The sequence below is a fragment of the Cygnus olor genome, chromosome 18, assembly GCF_009769625.2.
Source record: "Cygnus olor isolate bCygOlo1 chromosome 18, bCygOlo1.pri.v2, whole genome shotgun sequence".
Taxonomy (NCBI): domain Eukaryota; kingdom Metazoa; phylum Chordata; class Aves; order Anseriformes; family Anatidae; genus Cygnus; species Cygnus olor.
Window position 1 is genome coordinate 11,698,462 of NC_049186.1, and position 22,908 is coordinate 11,721,369.

The 22,908-nt window shown below is 67.2% G+C and overlaps 1 protein-coding gene across 1 annotated transcript in view; it reads right to left on the reverse strand.

Moving 5' to 3' along the window:
- Positions 1-2,429: 2,429 nt before the first annotated feature.
- The window catches only part of SDK2 (sidekick cell adhesion molecule 2), a 48,323-nt gene continuing 27,844 nt past the window's right edge, over positions 2,430-22,908 (reverse strand). The window contains 45 exon segments of the mRNA XM_040530619.1: positions 2,430-3,759; positions 4,993-5,048; positions 5,051-5,118; positions 5,338-5,476; positions 6,213-6,353; positions 6,528-6,692; positions 7,384-7,509; positions 7,652-7,813; positions 7,880-8,017; positions 8,129-8,159; positions 8,161-8,316; positions 9,043-9,158; positions 9,343-9,444; positions 9,666-9,722; positions 10,457-10,592; positions 10,800-10,870; positions 10,977-11,080; positions 11,301-11,502; positions 11,589-11,783; positions 12,036-12,134; positions 12,332-12,521; positions 12,688-12,803; positions 12,895-13,132; positions 13,300-13,450; positions 13,542-13,651; positions 13,721-13,842; positions 13,931-14,122; positions 14,242-14,340; positions 14,542-14,737; positions 15,416-15,531; positions 15,783-15,964; positions 16,058-16,198; positions 16,269-16,416; positions 16,674-16,810; positions 16,891-17,067; positions 17,237-17,339; positions 17,564-17,731; positions 17,881-17,997; positions 18,178-18,373; positions 18,451-18,548; positions 18,695-18,885; positions 19,139-19,250; positions 20,241-20,374; positions 21,236-21,383; positions 22,716-22,822. Coding sequence (XP_040386553.1) covers positions 3,406-3,759; positions 4,993-5,048; positions 5,051-5,118; positions 5,338-5,476; positions 6,213-6,353; positions 6,528-6,692; positions 7,384-7,509; positions 7,652-7,813; positions 7,880-8,017; positions 8,129-8,159; positions 8,161-8,316; positions 9,043-9,158; positions 9,343-9,444; positions 9,666-9,722; positions 10,457-10,592; positions 10,800-10,870; positions 10,977-11,080; positions 11,301-11,502; positions 11,589-11,783; positions 12,036-12,134; positions 12,332-12,521; positions 12,688-12,803; positions 12,895-13,132; positions 13,300-13,450; positions 13,542-13,651; positions 13,721-13,842; positions 13,931-14,122; positions 14,242-14,340; positions 14,542-14,737; positions 15,416-15,531; positions 15,783-15,964; positions 16,058-16,198; positions 16,269-16,416; positions 16,674-16,810; positions 16,891-17,067; positions 17,237-17,339; positions 17,564-17,731; positions 17,881-17,997; positions 18,178-18,373; positions 18,451-18,548; positions 18,695-18,885; positions 19,139-19,250; positions 20,241-20,374; positions 21,236-21,383; positions 22,716-22,822 — 6,307 coding nt within the window. The 3' untranslated portion in view covers positions 2,430-3,405.

A 22,908-nucleotide genomic window follows, 5' to 3' on the forward strand; every position in this document is an offset into this window, starting at 1 on the left:
TGGGGTCGGGGTGCTCGGAGGCTCGGGAGCGGGTGGGTGGGTGGCTACGACCCTCCCTCCCTGAACCCATCGCTGGTTCTTTTTAGTGCTTCTCAGCAGCTTTTGAAAGCAGAGTCAAATAAATAAATAAATAAATAAATTGTTAAGCACTTTGAAAAGCCAGGGAAAATGTGCCCGGGTTTCCCAGCAGCCCCGTCCCCTCCTCCCCAGCCAGCGAGCCAGCGCCTGCCAGCTTTGGCTGCTGCTGTTGCTGGCTTGGCCGCACAGGAGATGCTTCTGAGAACGCCGGGCGGTTTCCCCCAAGCCCTGGAGCTGCAGTGGGGTGTGGGGATCACTGGGCAGGCAGCCAGGGTGCTGGGAGTGGGGCACAGCCCCCCAGCCCCCCCAAATCCCCCCAGCTCCAGGGCTTGTGTCGGCGCTGGCCATGGCCAGAAACCTCCCCAACAGCCCCCACCACCCTACAGCCACCAGCTCGCGCCAGAAATACGGGATTTCACCCCTTCCCCGTGCCATTCACCTGGGGTTGTGCGGTTATCCATCCCCCCGGCGCACCCCGGCACGACTGCGCCGCCCGCTCACCGCCGGCGCCTCGGCACCCGCAGGTGCCCAGGCGAGCGCCGGGGCAGGGTGCGTGCAGGTCGGAGCCTGCCACGGGCAGGATTTCTTCTCCGTTCCCAGAAAGCACGCTTCCCCCGGCCCCAGTGCGCTAGGATCGAGCTCGCACAACCCCAATGCCCTCCCGGGAACCCCGGTGCCACCGCAGCCGGCAGAGGCCGTGCCCTGGAACGGCTTCAGGGGGTGCGCGGCGTGGTGGTGCTGAGCCCCCACGGCTGCAGGCAGGATGCGCAGACCTGGGTCCGTCCTCTCCCTGCTCTCCTGTCCCTCTGCACCGGTGTGGGGCCGGTGCCATCCCCGTGGCAGCAGCTCCACGCGGCAGAGCATCGCGGCCACGCTGCGCAGGGGGTGGTGGGGCTCTGAGGACGCGCTGAGCCCCGTCCCATCACCAGCCATGCAGGAGGGAGCTGTCCTTGTCCCCACAGCCCAAGGCAAGGGAAAGGTGGAGGGACTCAGCTCGGCCCCGGGAGCTGGCAGGGAACTGGAGGAATCAGGAGGAAAAGGAGAGCCCAGGCTGCAGGCAGTTTCTCTTCCACCTCGCCGAGCATTTCCCTTAGCTCTAATTACACCTCCCTTCAGCTTAACCCGGAGAATAAAATGTTACCACTAGGCTATACCGACGTCACTTCAGCTAAAATAAATAAATAAAAATGAATCATGAAATTCAGCCTCGGCTCATGGGTCACAGCCCCGTTTCTGGCACAGAAACACCTCCCCATCGCGTCCCTGCCCCGGGGGCAGCGAGCGGGTGCCACTCCGGAGCCACACGGCCAAGGTTTGGGGTTTCGGCTTCTGCCCTCTGTCCCCCTTGGCTGGCCCAGCCCTGATAAGCGCGCGGTGCTCGCCCTTGGCAGACCGCAGGCCCCAGCCGAGTGCAAGCCGGGGATTGCATCAAGGCCAGCGCGGTGCCGACGGCTGCCGACAGCTCGTCCTCGCTGGAGCAGCCACCTGGGTCACTTCTGCGCCACGGGGAAACTGAGGCAGCGCAGGGGGACGAGAGGTGCCGCTAACGCCACTGGCACCCAGCCCGTCTCCGCAGTGCCTGCACCGTGCTTTGTCCCCTGCTGCGCAGCTCCTGCCCGTCCCCGGGAGGCTCCCCGAGGAGCTGCTGCGGCGGGCTGCGGGCTCTGCCGCTTCCTCGGGGCCGCATCCTGCACTCGGGGGGAACCGCTAACGGTGAGGGCTCGCCCCGGCTTCGCCACCGCCGTGCCACAGGGCCCCGGGCTCTCCGGCCGCAGCCGCACCGGCAGCTTCGGAAGCCCACCCGGCGCTGATGCCTGCACCGAGCGGGGTGTCAGCACCCTGGGCTCCGGGCTCCGCTCCGTGCCAGCTCCAAAGCACGACGGTGTCACCTGCCAGCAGTGCCCTCTGCGCCCTGCTGGCTCCGGGGACAGGGACGAGGCAAAAAGCTGCGGTGGGGACGAGCTCCCACACGTGGCTTGGGAGTGATGCCAACACAGGTCACCCCCGTGCCCCATTTCCCCTGGCCCAGGGGGGTCCTCCCTCAGCCCTCTGCTCCCGACCCACATCGCGTGCTGCCGGAGGGGTGACAAGCAATTAAAGCCAAGCGTGTCACCCTGATTTCCCCCCCCGGCCCTCGGCCAGCCTGGTGGCAGGGGCTGGCTGCAAGAAACGTGGGGCAGGCGCTGCTGCTTGCAGCGGGGCCCCCTCCCTCCACCCAGCCCCTTTTCCCCCAGGCACCGACCCCGCTGCTCTAGGATGGGAACGCGCAGCGGTACAGCCGCTGCGGGACAGACGGACACGTCCCACCAGCTCCTTCGCTGCCGCAGCAGGGTGACAGAAGGGAGACGGGGTCATCCTCAGGCTCTTTATTGGCATCTCCCTCGGCTCGCCCCGGGCGCCGCGGCCCCGCCGGCTGGTGCCCGGCTCGCCGGTAGGCACTGCGGGTGTTTTGCTATGCAGAGACCACAGAACCACCCCCCTCCACGGCCCTGAAGCCCCCCGGGCATCGCCGCCCCCGCGTGCCCCTCGTGCTCACAGGCCTCTGCTTCAAAGAGAATTAAAATAAAAACATCCCCAAAGCCCCAGGAAGGCAGGGGGGTGGCCACGGTCGCTGCATCACCCCCGCCGAGTCCTCTCCAGGGCCCCTGCGTGGCCCCGGTGTGCAAATCAGAGGGGACGTCAGCACCACTTGCACCTCTCGGGGCTCTCCTGGGGTTTACTCCTGGGGGGGCCATGTTGAAGAGAGGAATTAATTATCCGCATGGTTCCTGGCGCAGTGGCTGCCCCCTTCCCCAAAGGGGCCGGGCTGGGGGCTTCAGCTCCAGAGGCTTTCAAGAAGCAGAGCCCCTCTCCCCCTGCAGTCATCCTCTGTGTCACTGCCCGGCCCCGTGTTCCCGGGGGACCCCGAGCGGAGGGGCCGGGGTTTGGCACGGCGAGGGCCCCGCGCCCCCCCAGCTCCCAGGGCGCAGAGCTGCCAGCCCCGAGCCCTGCCGAGGAGTCTGTAACGCAGAAAGCTTTGGCCAAAAGACGAGCTGGGGGTTTGCTCCCCAGCCCAGCAAAGTCACTTGGCATCCTGCTCCAAGTCCTGCCAAGAAAAGGAAAAAGCCCAAGCTCGTGCCTGTGCCCACGGCAGCCGGGGCTTTGCCCCCTGCGGGCCCCAGCGCCGCCAGCCCTGGGGCCCTCAGCGTCCCCCTCCTCTTCTCCCCCTCGTCCTCTTCTCCCCCTCGTCGCTTTTTCTTGATTCCTTGGGGCTTTTTTTTTGTGTGCGGTTTTTTTTTTTTGTATTTTTTTTTTCTTGCTCCTTTCTTTTTCGCTTCTCTTTAAATATCAAACGAAAGAGGAAAATCCGGCGATGGGGGCTCTGGAGCCAGGGGCCAGGCTGCTGGGCGGGCGGTAGAGGGTGCCGGGCTGGCTGGGGGGGTTGCCGGGGGTCTGGGGGGTGGGAGTCCTGCTGGCTTTGGGCCGGAAGAGGCTGCCCTGCTGCGTGGAGGTGCTGGTGGAGAGGGGCGCGTGGTCGGGCTCCCCCGAGTCGCTCTCGGTGTAGCTGTACGCCTGCGCCCGCGAGATGCCCTTCTGCTGCCGCCGCCACGAGTTGTAGTAGGTGGGGTCGCTGATGTAGTGGTTGACGAAGGAGTGGGCTTTCTGGTGGCCTGGGTCCACCTCGTACTCGCTGTCGCTGCCCTAAGGGATGGGGAGGAGGCGAGCGTGGGGCTGAGGGCACAGCCCGCCAGCCCCAGAAATGGGGAGAGCTTTCCCGGCACCGGCATCCCCAAGGGTTTTGGGGGCTGCGATGGCTGCGGCACCGTTGGGGTGTTGCTGCATTTTTGCTAAAGCAAAATAAGGCCTCCACACAAAAATAAAGCAGAATAAAGCCTCCACACAAAAATAAAGCAAAATAAGGCCTCCACACAAAAATAAAGCAGAATAAAACCTCCCACAAAAGGGTTGCGTGGCCCTGGGGCCCCCAGGGTGGTGGGGACCGGGGGTGGTGGGGGTGTAAGGGTTTTTAGGGTTAGGGCTTTAGGGTTGTAAGGGTTGTAAGGGCTTTTAGGGTTAGGGTTGTAAGGGTGGTGGGGAGGAGGGTGCTGGCGGGCGGCCCCCCTGCCTCCCGCTCGCGGTAATTGGATTCAGCTTCTCCTGGCCGCGCACAAAGGGCCCATTGAGGGGCGGCGGGGAGGCAGCGCCGCGCCAGCTTTCAGCTCTCGCCGCTCTTCACAGCTCCTCAAAAAGACACTCGATCCCCGCTAAGGCAGGAGGGAGCGGGATCCTGCTGCACCATGGCGAAAAAAAGCTGGCGCGGGCGGAGGAAGGGGGGGCTCAGGGCCAGTCCCCCTCCTGCTCGGGGACAGGGCTGTGCCGCGGGGACCCCCAGGACCTTGCCCCAGGCTTCAGCCTCCGCTTTTCAGCTGCTTCCCAGCATCCGGCCCCGGGGGCGATGCTCCGTGGCCTCCCCAGGGGCTGGCTCCTGCCCGGCCAGGGCTGCCCGTTGCTCGGGGAGGACACAAAGGTGCCATTTTGTGGGGCTGGCAGAGCCGCCGCCGTTGCCACCAGCGACCGGGCAGCAGGACAGTCCCCAAGCCCGCTGCCCTCGGGGGGGGGGGGGGGGGGGGGGGGGGGGGCCCGTGCCATCCCCTGCGGTGCCCACGGGCCGGGGGCTGTGCCAGCTTCCTGCTGGAGCCGTGCCACGATGAGGCCACGGGGAAGCGCCGCGTAAATGCAGGATGGGGCACGGGACTGGCAGTGCCGATCCCAAACGCACACCGGGACCCGCGTGGTGCCGGGCAGAGCGGGGTGAGGCACGGGGGGGGCACGGGGGGGGGGGGGGGCCTCCCAGAAGTGCCCCTCCTGCCCCCAGCCCCTCCGCCCCCATTTCCCCATCCCGTCCATGTGCGCAGCCCCGGGGGGGGGGGGTACCTGAGAGTCGGAGACCTCGGAGGGCTTCTCGGTCAGGCTGCTGCTCTCGGCGGGATCAGGTCGTTGTACTTGGTCACGTCCTCGTCCGAGTAGTGCAGGCTGCCGGGGCTGGGCCGTGGCGGCGACCTCGGGGACGGGCGGGTGCTCAGTGCAGGACCACCTCGGGGCCGTGCCAGACCCCAGCACCCCCAGGGCAGGCTCGGGGGACACCGCCACGGGCTGCCCCCGGCCACGCCAAGACCCCCTCCAGGATGCTGCCCATGGGTGAGCGCCCACCGTAGGGACGGGCACGATGGCTGAAAATGCCCTCCCGCCCGGGGAGGGGGCTGCGGCGGGGGTCCCTACCGGGTGTAGATGCCGTTCTTCCTGCAGAAGGAGTTCTTGACGGAGAGGCGCCGGTTGTTGAGCTCCAGGGCGGGGAAGCTGCCTTCGTCCAGGCTCACCATCTCGCCGTGGCTCAGGGCGTTCGCCTTGGAGCCGTTCCCTGCGGGACAGGGGCTCAGCCTCCCAACACCTCCCCGAGCCCCCCCGAGGGTGACGCAGCGCCGGGTGCTCTGATCCCAGCCCCTGCCCCGACTCCTCGGGGGGGGCAGCAGGAGGGAGCAGGGCCAGCCCTGGTGCTGGGGACACCCACGAGCCGTGGGTCCTGCAGCGGCCCCCTGCCCGGTGCCACCAGCCCGCCTTGGCTCCCACCCTGACCTGCCGCATCGCCGCCAGCTCCCAGCTCAACGGCTCTGTTTGCTTAACGAGGAGCTCTGGATTTTCCCCACAATTTGAGCCCTTGATGCAGCTAAGAAAACAGAGCCGTGTTTGACTAATCCCGGTGACCTCTGCCGAGCCCCTGCGCTGCCCTGCCTCCGCAGCTGACAGCGGGACAAGTCATTTATTTAATCTCTATAGCTTCCAGTGCTCTCCGGGGAGCCTGCTACATCCTTCTGGAATGTCACCAGGTCTCGGGAGGAGGCAGCCCCAAGGCAGGCGGGTTGGGCACTGCCCTGGGCTCTCACTGACCCATTTGGACCCCAAAAGCAGGCAGGGATGCCCTGGAGAGACTGATGGCATCAGGGCTCTGCACCCTCAGCTGGCACCCCATGGGTCCAAGGATGCCCAGCATGCTGCCTCCCCATCCCATGGGCATTTCGTTCCTCCTGCATCCCAGGCAGCCCCCCCGAGGTCCCCCGTGGGTGCCCACCCCAGGACAGCAGACCCCCGGTGCTCACCCGAGTCCGACTTCTTGGCGTACTTCTTGCTCTGCCCGCGGATGATGAGCACAAAGACGAGCAGGAGGATGAAGATGAGCCCCACGAGGGCGATGACCACCAGGAACCACCACTCCTCGTAGAAGGGGTTGGTTTTCTGGGCTGGGGCACAGAGCAGGAAGGATCAGAGGGGGGGGGGGGGCAGGCAGAGGGGGCAAAGCAGTATGGAGGGGGATACCCCGAGGGATTTTGTGGGAGCTGGGTCCGTGCAAGGGAGCTGGTTAGGTGGGGATAGCAGGAGGAGATGGCACCCCCCTGGGACACCCCCACAGCTACCTGAGACCGAGGGGGACGGCGTGCTGGGGGTCCCGTAGCCGTAGTCATTCACGGCAATGACACGAAAATCATAGCTGACCCCCTGCTTGAGGATGTCCATGCTGAAGGTGTAGGAGGTCACTTCCTTGGGAATGTCCTTGATGAGGATGTCCCAGAGCCCCTCGTCTGCAGGAAGGAAGGGGCTCGGGGTGGCACCAGCCCTGCGGGACTCCCCAGCGCGAGGGGCTGCTCTCCCCTTGAACCCAGGCAGGGGACGTGCCCCTCCCCAGCCCCTCTCCCGTTTTTCTCCCCCAGCTCGTGCTGGGAGCGTGCCCTCTGCCATCTGCCCGGCTCCATCAGGCGCCGAGCCCTCGCTGCAGCATCATTAAAAAGCCGTAGCGAGGCGCGGGGCTGATTTATCACCTCCCTGCTCGTAACCGAGGGCGAGGCGGCTCCCCAGGGACCGCAGGCAGCGGCACCGACGCCCCGTTAGCCATCAATCAGGTTGTCGGTGCTGGGGGCTGCAGCAGGAGAAGCCGTTAAGGCAGGTTGCAGGAGAAAGCGTGGCTGTGCCCGCGGGCTCTTGCTGGGGGACGGGGGCTCCTGTCCCCCCCACTGTGGGACACCTCGGTGCCCCCTTGCCTGGCCCAGAGGACGTCAGCACCTCCGTAACCGTGAAATGAGCAGCATCGATCAGAGCGGCTCAGCAGCTCGCTGGCCCCTTTCCATCAGTCCTTTTATCAGCACCCTTGGGGCAGGCACGTGGCCAGCGCCGGGTCCTAAACCCTAACGCGGCCCCCACCACGCAGCCAGGTGCTCCCTGCCTCAGTTTCCCCCAAACCGTCACACCCCTGGCGGCGACGCGGAGCTGCGGTACCTGAAGGCCGAGCCTCAATGACGTATCTGGTGATGGGGCCTTGGCCCGGGTCCCCGCTCGACCAGTGGATGGTGATGGCCGAGCCGTAGCGGGAGATGAAGGGCTCACCGGGGGGGCCGGGGGCACCTGGGGACCCAGAGCAGAGCTGGTGGCACGGGGACACATGCCGCACGGGACCCGCACAGTCCCTGTGGTCAGGAACAGCACCGGGGGGCTGTCCCCAGCCACATCTCCTCCCTCACCCCAAATCCCTCACGCCCCCCCCTACCTTCCCCAGGCCCCGTGGTGATGTTCGCTTCGATGTCCGGCCCGTAGGCGAAGGTTTTAGCCCGGATCCGGAATCGGTACGTGACTCCCTCAGCCAGGTCCTTCACCTTCATCCACAGCGGGCTGTTCCCCTTCACGTCCACCGTCACGATCTTACTGACACCTGCAGGGACCGAGGCTGAGCCGGGCCCCCCCCGCGCGCCCCCAGCAGCCCCCGCCGTGCCCTCACCGTCCACGGGCATGCAGGGCTCGTAGACCAGCCTGTAGCCCTCCAGGACGCCGTTGGGCAGCGGCGGCGGCTCCCAGGACACGTTCACCGAGGTGGTGGTCAGCTCGCTGAAACGGATGGAGCCGGGGGCGCTGGGGGCTGCAAGGGAACGGGGCGGGGGGACGGGGGACAGCTCAGTGCTCATGGGGACCCCCCCGGCACCGTGCCGGCCCCTCTCCCCGCGGGGGGGGCCCCGTGCCGTGTCCCCACCTGCCTGCTGCGTCCGGCCCTTGACGGGGGGGGCTGCGGGGCCCGTCTCCTGCAGCGTTGAAGGCGGCGATGCTGACCCAGTAGGAGGTGTACCCCGTCAGGTTCTTCAGCTTCACCCCGGTCTCGGGCAGGAAAAGCGTCTTCACCCGCGCGCTCTCGTTCTGCCGCTGGGCCTCCCAGAAGTGGATCTGCAGGAGGACGGCGAGGCGCCGAGGGCTGGGCGCAGCGTGCAGCCTGCCCAGTTCGTCCCCTTTCCACCCCTCCAGGTCCTTTGTGATGCTCGGACACCCCGTGAAGTCCTGCCCAGGCTCCTAAGCTCCTGTCCTGGGGGGTCTGGGGGCCCTGGGCACGCTGGAGGGAAAGCAGCAGCCTCCCCTCGAGGCCAGCTCCAGGCTGGGCTGGACCTCGGCCGTGCGCCCTGCCTGCAGCTCACACACACGCTGATTTTTTGGGTGCTCCTTTGGGGACCCGGGAATTGGAGGCGACGACCCTTGGGGGTCCCTCCCAACTCGGATATTCCGTGATGCTGTGCTTCTAGCGCAGGACGGACCCCGGGGATCCGCGGTGGGTGGGTGGGTGGCAGCACCCGGGGCTGCAGAGCGCGGCCGCAGCCCCGCACCGGGCGCATCCGAGGGCCGACGGCGCCCTCTGGTGCCCCGCTGCGCTCCGCAGCGCCCCGCGTCCCGTCCCGGTGGCGCCCCTGACATCCCCCGGGGCACCCAGCACCTCCCGGGGCTCCCCCCAACAGCACCCGCACAGCATCTCCCCAGGGAGCCCCGCATGCCCCCGTGGCACCCTGCACCTTCCCAGGGCGCCCATCACCACTCCAGGGCACCCTGCGCCTTCCCAGGGCACCCAGCACCTTCCCCGAGCCCCCAGCTCAGTGCCAGCTGCCCGGTGGCGGGGCTCAGTACCTTGTAGCCCTGGATGTCGCCGTTCTGGCTCTCGGCAGGTGGTGGCTCCCAGGTGACATCCAGCTGGGTGGCCGTGGCCGCCTTCACCGCCACGTTCTGCGGCGCGCCGGTGGGCACTGCGCCGAGGGAGGGGACAGCGTCACTGCCTGGCTGCAGCCAGGGAGGGGGAGAGACCCCCAGATGTAGGGGATGCACGGGCACGTCAGGGGTGTGCAGAGGGGATGGGGGCCACGGGGCCGCTGTGTGGTGACACGGGGGAGCACGGGGTACCAGGGCATTTGAGCGCCCCGGCAGACTCACCCGCTTCACCCACAAAAACCTCCTGGGGGGGGCTGGGGGGACCCTCGCCCACGGCATTGTACACGCTCATGCGGATCTCGTAGCGCCGGTGCTTGCTCAGGTCTGGGGGAGAGAGAAGGGAAGGGATGAGCGGGGTCCCACCACCCCCGGGGGGCCCCTTGCTGAGGAAGAGGAGGGTGTCCCCGGGGAGCAGCAGGAGCGAACGGAGGCGTCCCCTAGGCACAGGGCACGAGGATTCACCCCAAAGCGTGGGCAGGCAGAGGGGGGAGACACAGGGGGGTGGCAGCGGGGTGGGGGGGAAGGCACGAGGAGCGGTGACTTACTGTCCAGCTCGTACTGGGTGAGGGACACCTCGCTGAGGTTGTGCACGGCGTAGACGGCTGGCGGCACGGCGCGGGGAGAGCAGGCAGCGTTAGTCGGGGCACAGCAGGGGGGGGCTCCCTCCTCCCAGCACCCCCCACAGCACAGCCGCCCACCCCGGGGTGGGCCAGGGGGACCCCACAAGGAGCTCGTCACCCTTGGGTGCCGATGGGGCTGTCACAGCACTGAGCAGCCTTTTTGTTCCCCGGCCCCATCCTTTGTGTGGCACGAGTGGGGTCTGGGCAGCGGGGTCTCCACATGGGACCAACCCACTGCTCCTGAGAGCAGCAGCAGGGCAAGGTCTGGTCTTGGGTGCTGCCCTTGTCCCTGACATCCCTGCTGTCCCCAGAGTGGCCGTGACCCCATCCCCTTCAGGGTCTGAGGATGGCAGCACGTGCAGACACAGCAGGAACGTCACACAGCCCCCCCGTGTTAGGTGCGCACACGTGGACACCCGTGCTGCAGGCACAGAGGGAGCTGAGCACAGCAGAACCGAGCCAGCACCAGCGCAGACGAGTGCGTTAGGGACCGACAGACTCGGTGACACAAAGGGGTCGGTGACACAAAGGGGTCGCTGACAACTCCACGGGGCACAGCTCGGCCTCGATGGCTCCGGGCTGGCACCCGGCAGAGGCGGTGGAGCGCAGGACGCTGGTGTGAGCGCAGGATGCAGGACGCTGCCCCGCACCCGCCCCCCCGCCGTGCCACCCCCCAGCCACGTGTCCCCGCGTCCCGCGGGGCTGCAGGCACTCACGGGTGAGCTCTGCCCACGTGGCGCCGGGGTTGCCGATGCCGCGCAGGGTGAAGCCGCGCAGGCTGTCGTACAGCAGCTCGCGGTAGCGGAGGCGGAAGCCCAGCAGGATCCCGTTGATCTTGTCCTCGGCTGGGGGCTGCAGGGAGAGGGCAGGGAGGGGCTGCTCGGACCTGGGGCACCCCGAGATTGCTGCCCCCAGCTTCTGCAGGGTGGTCTGTGCCAGCACAGCCCCAATCCGCAGCCTTGGAGAGCCCCAGGGACCTGGCTGGCACGGCCACCCCTCGGTGCCACCTCCCACGGGGCAGGTCCGTGACACCCCCCGGGGGGGCACAGGGGACAGTACCTGCCAGCGGATGAGCACCGATGTGGTGGTGTGCGGGGTGACGGAGAGGATGGTGGGGGCTTCCTCGGGGGCTGCGGGGTAGAAGCAGGTGGTGAGGCTCCGGAGACGCCCAGGGCACCGGACACCGGTCCCACGCGGGAAGCCACGGCACCGTCCCCGGCCCCTCTGGGCACGGACCCGCCTGCAGGGTGGTGAGCGACTCCGACTCCTCGCTGTACTCGCTGTCCCCGATGTCGTTCGTCGCCTTCACGCGGAACTTGTAGGAGGTGAAGGGCTTCAGCCTGCACAGGGGCAGAGCAGGACGGGGACAGTGAGGCAGGCGGGCAGCCCCACAGATCCCCCCCCTAGGAGAGGGGACGCAGCAGGGGACACCACAACCCAGGTGCAAGTACTTCCCATCGGGTGGGGAAACCGAGGCACGGGGCGAGTGCCCGAAGCAGCGCCCATCTCCCGGGATCCCCATCACGACACGGCCTCGCTCGAGGCCAGCCCGTGCCTCACCTGTCCACGACGAAGGCGGTGGCGTTGTGGCTGACGGCGGCGGGGTGCAGCGCCCACTCGCCGTCGGGCAGCTCGCGGGTCTGCACCGTGTAGAAGCGGACGGGGGAGAGCCCGTCGCTGCCCGGCTCCCAGGAGAGCAGCACGCTGCGGGCACGCACGTCCTCCTGCCGTGCCAGGGGCTTGCTGGGGGGCTGCGGGCGATCTGCGAGAGGCACGGGGCTGGGATTGCTGCGGGCACCCCCCAGGCACGCCGCGTCCCCCCCCCACGGAGAGCTGGACCCCTCGTACCTCTCTTCTCCGTGGTCACCACGAGGGCTTCGGCCGCCTCGCCCCAGCCCTTGCGGGTCTGCGCGGCGATGCGGAAGAGGTAGGTGGACTCGGGCTGCAGGCCCGTGGCCGTGTACTGCCGGGTGCTGGGGCCCAGCACCTCGACGGCCGCCGCGTTGGCCACCGTGGTGTTGAGGCGGTGGGTGAGCTGGTAGGCTGCGGGGAAGGGAATGGCACCGTGGGGCTGTGCCCGCCGTCAGCCCCTCTCTGTGCATCCCTCCTCCCTCCCTGCTCCGCCGGGAGCAGCAGGGGGGGGCTCGTCCCAGCCCTGGGGGCAATGGGTGGCTCCGAGGTGCTTGGGGATGGCCAGGAGCTGGTCCCTGCCCCGGCACCTTGATCCCTGCTCCCACGGGACATCTGCGCCCCCTGCAGAGCACCGCGGCACGGACAGGACAGTTCCCCACCTACCCAGGATGATGCCGTTGGGTGCCGCGGGCGGCTGCCAGATGAGCTGCACCGAGGTCGTCCTCACTTCGGGGAACAGGATCCCCACAGGGGGGCCGGGCACTGGAGGGGGAGAGATGGGGATCACCGTGAGGAGCACGAGGGAGGGCACAGCACAAATGGGGCCTGTCCCCCACCGCTGGGAATGGCATCCCTGGGAAAAGGGATTGTCCCAGGGGATGGGATGGGATGGCCTTTGGCACCCCAGGGACCCCTCGTCCCATTCGTGTCTTTCTGCTCGTCCGCGCGCTGGCACCCACCGTCATCCAGCGTCCTCTCGAGGACGGGGGGCCGGCTGGGCACGCCGTCGCCGATCCTGGTGAAGGCCAGCACGCGGATCTCGTACAGCATGAACTTGCCCAGCCCCGTCAGCTGGGCGCTGCGGGACGCGTTGCCCTCCGCCAGCCAGAACTGAGCGCGCGCCTCCGAGTCCTTCTCCTTGTACATCACCTGCAACAGACCCTACATGACACGGCCAGACCGCAGCCCCCAGCACCCCCGGGCTGGAGCAGCGTGGCACGGACCGGCACGGGCTCTCGGAGGTGGCACAACCCAGGCGAGCCGTGGCTCCTGGGGCAGGCAGAGCCGCAGCGCCGGGGCTGCCGGAGCTGCTCACCTTGTAGCCCAGGATGAGGCCGTTGCAGTCCGCCTCGGGGATGTCGCTCCATCGCACCAGCATGCTGCTGGAGGTGGTGGCCAGTGCCGACACGTTGCTGGGACCAGAGGAAGGCACTGGAGGGGGACAGGAGCGGGGGACAGGAGCGGTGGTCAGCATCAGGGCTGGCCACGGCGTGCGCCCAGCACTGCAGGGGGTTGGCAGTACCTGACTCCCGCGTGCGCCCCAGCACCAGGTGGCTCCAGGGCCCCGAGCCGATGGCGTTGAAGGCTTGGACCTGCACGCGGTACTCGGTCCACTCCTCCAGGTCCTCGATGGTGTACTCCCTCTCCACGCGGTCGTGGACGACGTGCAGCGCCGCCCGCCCTCGCCCGTCCGAGCGCGCGTAGCGGATGCGGTAGCCCACCGAGTCGGGGTTCCCGTTGTACTCCTGCTCCAGGAGGGGCTGGCCCAGGGGGCACAAAGAGGTACCATCACTCCCGGTGTCCCACAGCCACCCCAGCTCCATCCCCCTTGGTCCCCCAGGCCCATCCAGCTCAGCCCCCCAGCCTCCAGCCTGCCCCGATGTGCACCGCACCCAAGGGTGCAGCACCCCAGGGTGCCCCCCCTCACCATCCAGCGCAGCCACAGGCTGGTCTCGCTGGCTGTCCGCAGGGTGACGTTGGCGGGTGCCACATCTGGGGGGGCTTGCAGGGTCTGGATCCTCCGGGAAGGCAGGCTGGGGGGGCTGGTGCCCACGATGTTCACCTGCCGCATGCGGAAACTGAGAGGGGAGAAGCGGGGGGGTCACGGTGGGGGGCGAGAGGGCTCCGGACCCCCGGGGAGGACGGCACAGCGCAGCCCCGGCCACTCGCCTGTAGTAGGTGTAGGGGCTGAGGTTGGGCACCTCCATGGAGCGGGCGTCAGGCTCGTTAGCCAGCTGGTGGACGAGCCTCCACTCTTCGGCCTCGCCACTCTGCCCTACCTGCAGGGCGGCAGTGGGGTGAGCTGGCCCCCCGGCACCCCCGTGCCATCCCCTAAAGCCACCCCATACCTGTGCCTCCACCTGCCAGCGGGAGATGGAGGTTTTGCCATCATAGCCCGGGCGAAACTGGAGGGTGACGGAGCGGGGACCGATGTTGGAGATGCCCAGGTTGGTGGGGGCACCGGGGAGCTCTGCGGGGACGGGGCAGGGCGGTCGGCACCGGCTGCTCGCCCCAAACACCGGCGACATCCCGCAGCGCTCCCGCGCTGCTGCGCTCACCTGGGGGCACCCCCGAGGAGATGGTGGAGGAGGAAACCTGGCCCTGGCCCTTGGAGGTCATGGCGGCCACCTCGATGGTGTAGGTGGTGAGGGCGGTGAGGCCGGTGACGCGGTACTCCAGCGTGACGTTGGGCAGGTAGTGGGTCACCCGCGTGTTGGTGCGGTTGTACTCCTCCCATGAGATCCGGTAGCCTGGAGGGCACCCCGAGCCGTCAGCCCCCCCGTCGCCCACCCCACGGGGCTGAGCGGGGTGCAGGGAGAGATGCTGTGGGGTCGGGGGGGGGGCCATGCTCTGCCCTCAGCACCCTCACCCGTCAGGATGCCGTTCTTCTCCAGGGGCTCCTGCCAGCTGACCTTCAGGGACGTGTCCAGGATCTCGCTGAAGCTCAGGTGTCCCACGGGGCCGGGCACTGCACAAAGACACCCGGGGTCAGCACGCAGCCGCGCACCCGAGGGAGCCCACGGGACCCTCCGAGCGGGTCGTGCACGGAGGGGGCTCGGGGGCACCCCGTGCCACGTCCCATCCCCCCCCCCCCCCCTGTCCCCATCCCCATCACGGGGCTGCTCGCTCCCGCCCCGGGAGCCGCGGGGTGCGCGGAGCCTCCCCGTACCGTCCTCGTGGGTGCGCACCAGCTGGGGCGGGCTGCGCGGGCCGTCCCCCGGCGTGGTGAAGCACAGCACCGACGTCAAGTACTCGGCGAACTTCTTCAGCCCCGCCACGTAGCCCACGTGGACGCTGTCCTGGAAGTTGGGCCGCACCGTCACCACCGTCGCCTCCTCCTCGTGCTCCGGCTCCCAGGCGATGAGCTGCGGGAAGAAGGCGTTGGAGCGGGCGCCGGCGTCCCCACCGCACCACCCCAAGCATCCCCAGCAGCCCCGTATTTATTCAAAGTGGATTGAATATCAATGAAGGGTGCGGGGAGCGCTCGGTGCTGCCTAACAGGAGCGTGTTTACCCGCGCGAGCCGATTCTGAGCGCACGCTCTGTGATTAACTCCCAACGATAACGGCGCGTAATCGCCCGCTCGACTCCGTTTAGGACGGATGTTTGGGCATTTAATTGCTATTGTGCAAAGTAGCCTATAGCAACTTAATTAAACACTAATTAGGCCCTAAAAATACTAATCAAAAATACTAAGTGGCATTTAATAAGAACGTTAAATATCCTACTTGCTCTGGTTATCTCATTCAGCGGCAATTAAATTCCTGAACTTCTTTTGAGTGGATTAAGAAACAAGTTCAACGTTTTAATTCAGTTTAATTAATGTAAATTTGAATTAATTGCAAATTGGAATTAATTACAGAGACTCCGAGCCCATGCAAGTGTTAAATCTCGGTAAATATTGTTTTAACAGTCAGGCTGGAATCAAATCAAATGGCTGGGGTTGCCGGCGAGGACGCTGAGCCGCTTTGTGAGGGGCGGCCCCGGAGCTCCCGGCCGCAGGCTGCCCGGATTTTGGGGGGTCCTGGGGGAATCCCCCCTCACCTTGTAGCCCTGGTTGATGCCGTTGATGAACTGGGGGCTGGGGGGGTTCCAGGTGAAGCGGATGGTGGTGGAGTTGGTGGCCTCGGTCTGCACGTTCCCTGGGGGCACGGTGGGGACTGCCGGGACAAAGGGGAGGCTGGTGGCGGCTCTGCCAGCTCCCCTCCCTTGGCAGAGGGACCCCGGGCATCCAGGACGGTGTCCCAGGACAACCCCCAGCCGTGCCACGACCCTGCAGCCCGTGCCTGGTCCCCGTACTCATCCCTTCCATCGTGTCCTGTCCCCCAGGAGCCCCACACCCCATGACGCAAGGCCAGCAAAGCCCTGGCCCCGCTGGGACCACCACCAGCCCCCGCCCGTCCCTGCCTACCTCCCTGCAGCGTCCACTCGGTCACCTTCATGCTGTACACCCCCAGGCCGGCGCTGTTGTACGCCGCCACCTCGATCTCGTAGTTGGTCCAGATGATGAGGTCCTCCAGGAGCAGGTTGTTGACATCGGCGTTGGTGATGTTCTTGAACTGGTAGCCCACGGGCAGCCCGGCCAGGCAGTACCTGGGCACGAGGGACCATCAGAGCCACCGGCATCCCCACGAGCACCCCGGGGACGCTGGGGACAGGGTGCCCGCACCCCCCCGCGGCACCTACCGGATGATGTAGCCCTTGAGGACACCGTTCTGGTGGCTCTCAGGGGGCGGCTGCCACTGGATCATGATGGACTGGTTGGTGCGCCCGCTGGCGATGACGTTCTGGGGGGGCGCGGAGGGTGGCTCCTCGGGCAGGGACACCCTACGGGGCACGAGGCAAGGGTCGGCGCCTGGCCTCCCCCGGGGCAACTCGGCCCCCCGCCGCAGCTCACCTCTCCGTGTCCTTGCTGAACTGGCTCCTGCCCACGTCGTTCACAGCGCACAGGCGGAACTGGTAGGAGCGAGCGGGGACCAAGCCCCGCACCACCACCGACGTCAGCTCGGGGTCGACGCTGGCCAGCAGCACGGTCCAGGGAGCGTCTGTGAGGGGAGAGGGGGCAGCGGGGGGAGGACCCAGCCTGCAGGGTGCCCGCATCCCCTGCCCGGTGGCTAAGCAGTCCTGTGGTCCCCAGGCTCCCTGCAGCATCCCCTTCCCTCCCTCGTCACCCCCTTGCCACCTCAGCCTGCCTCGGGGTGATGATGAAGATGGGACTTTGTCCCGTGTCACCGGATGGGGACGGCAGAGCCACCAGCACGGGGACAACACGGGGATGAGGCAGGTGGGGGCAGCCCCTTACTGTTCTCGGAGACCTCCACGACGTAGCGGAGCAGGGGGCTGTTGCCATCGAAGGGCTTGGCCCAGGTCAGGTTGATGGCCCGCTTCTCCAGGGGGCTCAGCGCGGCCACGGGGCTCTCGGGGGCGTGGGGGAGCTGCCTGGACGGGGCGGGGGACGCAGCGGTTAGGGAGGGGGCACAGCTGGGAGCACGGGGGCACCTGCGGGGCAGGGGTCTCACCGGACACGGAGGTGGGCGCTGCGCGAGTCGTTGCCGCCAGCCGAGAGCACCTTGCAGGTGTAGGTGCCGATGTCCCCCGACCAGGTCTGGGAGATGTGCAGCGTGCCCGCCTCGTCCAGCCGCAGCCGGGGGCCGCTCTCCGTGCCCAGCGGGGCCCCGTCCTTCTCCCAGACGTACCTGTGCCGGGTGGGAACCCGGGGGGGGGGGGCGGATCCTAGCACCCTGCAGCCCCCCAGCACAAGGGACCCGGCGCCGGGATCCCCGTGCGCAGGGCACCAGGTGGCACTGCAGGATCACCGAGCGGTGCCGAGCATCTCCCGCTCCGTCCCCAGCCCCTGGAACCCACCTGACATCCACGCTGGGGTCGTGGGTGACCCCACAGCTCATGGAGGCCTTGGTCCCCTTGATGACGCTCTGGTCCTGCGGCGGGTCGGTGATGCGTGTCCGTGCTGTGGGGGGACAGGGTGAGCCACCGGGCATCAGTGGGGGGACAGAGCCACCGAGGGAGTGACAGTGGGGACAGTGCCACACGTGGCCTCGTGGGAGTAAGTCTGTGCATCCCTCCAAGCAGCCCAGCAGTGTGCCAGCAGTGCCCATCCCTGGCATCCCGGGAGCTTGCACCCAGCAGGGCCCGTCCCGCAGCGCGCGGAGCGGGGCGATGCGGGTGCCTTACCCCAGACCACCAGGTCGGCGGAGGCTTCGTCCACGCCACGCGAGTTGGTGGCCAGGCAGGTGTAGGTGCCGGCGTCGGCGAGGTGCGCGGGGCTGACGAGCAGGCTGCCCGACTCCAGCAGGGTGAAGCGCGGGAGCTGCACCGAGCCGCTGGCCAGGATCCGCTCCCCTGGGTGGCACGGGGGGGGTCCCGTCACCCGCAGCACCCAGCCGTCAGCCAAGCCCGCTGGATGCACGCTCAGGGACCAAACCCGGGGGCGATGAGTTTGCAGAGACCACCCGGGGCTGCCCGCGCCCCCGCGCCCCCAGCCCCTTTACCTTTCTGCCAGGTGATGGCCGGGCGCGGAGCCCCCGAGGTCTCGCAGTTGAGGATTACGGACATGCCATCGATCACCGTGCTGTCCTGGGGGCCCCTGGTGATGTTGGGGGCGATGCCTGTGGGGCAAAAAGATGGGCAACCACCCATGAAGCCCTTCCCAGTGCCTGGACTGGACACGGGGGGTCAGTCCCTGCTTGGAGGGGGTGCCCATCGAGCACATTGGGGGTGTCCCATCCCACCCAGAGCCCGCGCAAGGCACCCCAGGCTCCGGGGCACAAGGAGGGGCTGGCACCTACTGGTCACGGCCAGGTACGTGGTGGTCTGCACCTCGCCGGCCGCGTTGCGGGCGAAGCACTGGAACATGCCGGTGTCGTCGGGGAGCAGCCCGCTGATCTGCAGGCTGCCGTCCGCCAGCAGCTGGAAGCGGGGCAGCTGCTCCGGGCGGAGGAGGGACGCGTCCTTGTACCAGGCCATGTCGGGGGGGCGGCACGCCTGCGAGGGCCGGGGCTGCGTCACGGATGGGGCCGCGGCGGGCACGGGGCCGTGACGGGGGGGGGGGGGGGGGGGACACGACACTCCTCACCTTTGGCTTGGCACGGGATGGCCACCACCTTCTCCATCTCGGCCGTGATGTGCCTCTCCGGCTCCTTGATGAACTGCGGGGGCTCTGCGGAGGGAAAGCGCCGAGGCGGGCGGCGTTAGCGCCGGGATCCCCCTCACCCATCCCCGGCAGCCCCTTCCCATCCCGGGGGGCTGAGGGCCCCCCCCAACTCATTGCACGCGTGGCTCGGGCTGCCCACGGCAGGAACTCACCCAGCACGGACAGGTAGGCGCCCTCGGCCACGGCGGGCACGCTGCTGCTGCGCAGCACGGCCTCGCACTCGTAGTAGCCGCTGTCGCCCAGCGCGGGGTTGAGGATGGTGAGGCGGCGGCTGTAGTCGCTGATGCCGCTGGAGAGGGGCACCCCGTCCTTCTTCCAGATGATGTGCAGCTTGATCAGCGGCCTGGGGGGGGCCAGGAGGGTGTCAAGAACCAGCTCTAGACCCCCTACTCAGCCCCCCACCTCCCTCCACCCTGCGGGACCCAGCATGGGAAGGGTAACCCGGCATGGCACCGGGGGAGCTGGGGCACCCAGCCCTGGGGCTCACGCTTCACCCCGGTGCTTGCAGAGCTGAGGGGGGGGTCCCCCATCCTCCTCCTCATCCTCATCCTCATCCTCATCCCCATCCCCATCCCCTCCCCTCCGCCGCTACTCGCCTGGCGTTGGCCACACACTCCATGGTCACCTCCGAGGTGCCGGCCACCACGCTGGTGTTCCTGGGTGGGACAATGATGGTGGGCGCGATGGGGTCGGCCGGGCCACCCACGTCTGGGGAGAAGCAGGCCAGAGCGACAGCCGTCAGCGCCCGCGTGGCGTGGAGGAGGCAAAGGGGGCTGGAACCAAAGGGCCGCGGGCTCTGCTCTCCCGCAGCAGCTCCAGCCCAACACTTGGCCCCTAGGTGCCTCCTCAGCTCTCCCCCTAAGCCCCCCAATTCCCCCAGGACCCCCCGGCACCCGCCACAGGCAGCAGGTCCCTGCGCAGCACCGGCTGGCGGGGAGGAGGGAGTATATAAAGCAAAATAATTGCGACAATAAAAAACCCTCATGTAGACGTTGTAAAAATGTGATCGGCTTGAAAGCTGCTGATATAGCTGAATCCATAAACATGGGCTCTAAGTTGTTTATTACGCACCGGGATGCCCGAGGTACAGAGCAGGAGATTAATAGGGTGGGAGGGAAGGGGGGACAGGCACGAAGGTGTAAAAGCAGCAGCGGAGCAAACAGTGCGGGGGGAGCTGGGATGAGAGCTCCAGGAGGGCTGAGGCCACTTCGGGACATCTTCCCTGGGCTGGGGTCACCACTGAGCGGGGACCCTGGGCTGGGTCGCAAGGGGTCCAGACGTTTGGGGCCACTCAGGTCTCCTCCAGACAGGGGCTGAGCCAGAGCAACAGGGACCAAGAGGGGTCCGTGGCCAGGCCAGGAGCAGGGCAGGGTGACCCACAGCAGAGCTGCTCCCACGTGGGGCTACACCGCACCACCCCGTCCCGGGGCACGGACCCATCCCAGCACCCGTGGGCATCCTGGCAGTGCCGAGCCGGAGACGAGGACAGCGGGGAGGGCTCATTCGGCCATACAATTAGCACCCGGCGCCGGCTTCTGCGGCACGGGCCACGGTGCCCGTATAAATTTTGAGGCAGCCGAACTGTTAAGTCAGCAGAAGCAGAAGCCTCCGAGGAGATTTACTGCAAATTAACTTTGGGCGCGAGCCAGGCGGCGCTGGGGAGCGGGGCCCGGGGGGCGCGGGGCCCCCCGCACTCACTGGCCACGGTGAGCGTGATGGGCTGGCTCGTCTTGTTGTCCCCGTTCTTGTCGTTCACCGCCTGCACGTAGTAGCGCCCCGCGTCCGGGGCCACCGTGGAGAGGATGACGAGGGTGTTCTCCAGCGTGATGGCTCTGCGGGGCGAGCGTGGGACGGGGGACGTGAGCACAACGGGGACAGCGATGTGCCGGGACCCTCGTTCCCCCACCCCACGGCTGCAGCAGACCCGAGACACCCAGACGGATGGGACGGGTGCGACCCCAGCCTGCCACAAGCACCTGGGCACGTCCCCATCCCTCAGAGGGAGCAGGGCTCAGCTGGTGGCCCCAGGACCATGCCAGGACCAAGCCCCACGCCGCCCACAAACCTCCCACGCCAAGCAGCCGCCGAGCGCATCGGATGGTGCAGATTAATAGGGCTTTTTTTTTTTTTCCTCTTTTTTTTTTTTTTTTTTTATGGAATGATCTAATCTGCTGGAAACATAAAATGGTTTGGGGAATATATTTTACCATTAAATATGAGATAAAGGAGTTTTATCTCCTCAATCCTGCTTTGCAAATAGAAAGGAGCCCAGTTCAATTCCTGCATAATGTGGGTTACAAATTCAATTCCCACAGGCTGCGTGTGTCTGCCAGCAGTGGGCTCGCCGCTCCGGCAGCGCTGGGACTCAGCGTGGCCCCGCAGGGATTCCTGGCACACGTGTGCCATGCCAGCTCCTTCACACCGGTGCTGCCCCGGCATGTGCCGAGCCCCCTTTGCCCACCCTCCTCCCTCCTATTTTCTTATTTTTCTTTACATCCATTTCCCTGATGACAAACGGAGCCGTCAGTCGCCAAGTCCCTCCCCGGGTTTTAGTGCAACGCGTTCCAGACAGCTGCTCTTACTGCTGGCTGAACACGGAAAGAGCAGCCCCCCTGGATGCTGGGGGGATACTGGGAGATACCGGGGGGGGGGGGGGGGTACTGGGGTATGGGGGCTCCGCAGGGGCTACTCACATGCGGCTGCTGGGGGAAATCTTCCTCCCGTCGCGGAACCAAGTGACCTGGGGCTGGGGGAAGCTGGCGATGCGGGGCGCTCGGATGACGGCCGCCTCGCCGTGGGACACGCTCTGCTGCGCCTCGCTGTCCTCGAAGCTCCCCATGTCTGCGGGGCGCAGGGGACAGCGGCATGGGGACAAAGCAGGACCCGGCCCGGGAGCAGGCTGGAGGCTACGGGGATGGGCTCCCACAGGGGTGGGGAGGATCCACCGGGGTCTGCTCTTCCCTTCTGAGCCCCCGCACTGCTCCCACGTGCCCGGGGCTGTCCTTGCCCCAGGATCCATCCCCGCAGAACCCAGAGCAGCTTATCCCCACCACGACAAACCAGACCGGGGACTCCACAGAGGATGGGGACAGCGAGGAGGGCTCAGCCCCGGGGCTCCCCGGTGACCCCCTCCCGAGCACCCTGGGCAGGGAGAGCCGAGGCACGACCTTGGCTCCGCAGCAAGGTTGGGGTGCCCGCGGCTGCGCGCAGGCTGCAGATTTACAACAGCGAAAAGAGCGAAGCAGGGCGCGTGGAGAAAGGGGAAGGGGGGGATTTTTATTGACTTCCCTTAATTGCTGTAATTAAAAACATGTAAAGAATCTTTTTTTTAACGACTTTGCCATTATCATTAGTTGTTAGCACAGCTGCCTTATTAATTTCTCATTAGCTTCCTGGTTTGTCATTGCTCCTCGGGAAGGGGTTTATGGGGATGGGACTGCGGGTATCCCGGAGGGAAGCGGGCAGCAAACAGCAGCAAGGTCCTGGGACACGGAGCCAACAGCCCAGGCCCCAGCACCCTCCTGTCCTGCTTAACGTGCCCCACGCTCCCAGCTCGGGTCCCTCCACCACCCCCAGCACAGCCCCAAGGCCCCACACATCACCGCCTCGCCCTGCTCCGAGCCCTCGCTCCCCAAGGGACGCCCGTTTGCAGGATCGGTGCCGAGGACTGGCAGCAGCACCCGGTGCTGAGCCGCCCACCCGCCCCCAGCCCGGCCGCCCGCTGCTCCCCGAGCTCCGCGCTGATGGATGCGGTGCCAGCCCTGGGCGCTCTCCTGTTTGCTTTCCCTAATGATTATAAACGGCGTTTGCTTTACGCACTCCAGGGAGGAGCGGGGCTGCTTCCGCACCGTGCTGCCTTTCACACCTCCAGGGAGCCGCAGCCGCCCTGCACGAGGTGGTGCCGTGGGTTTCCACCTGCCCCTGCGCTCCCCGTGCCCGCGGGACACATCCTGCACCCCTGAACCATCGTGGCACCGAGCAGGGGGCAGAGCAGCCAAGAGGCAGTGATGGCCCTGTCCCTGCCAGCATCACCCCGGGGGATGCTCCAGGCTCCCACGCCGGCCCTCGGCTGCGTGTGTCCCCGAGCTGTCCCGCAGCACAGACCCGGCCAGCCCAGAGCCCCACTGCCGCAGCAGGCTGGCTGTCCCTGCTGTCCCCAGGGCTGTCACTTACAGGCCACCTGCACCTCGGTCTGGCGCTGCAGCAGGGCTCCCATCCGGTTGCGGACGATGCAGCGGTAGAAACCGGCGTGCGTGCGGTCCAGCGAGGTGATCATGTACCTGCAGGAGGGAGCAGCGCTGAGCACTCGGCGTGCTGCGGCCGGCGGGGGACAGCGAGTGACTGCCACAGCCCCCAGGAGGGGCTG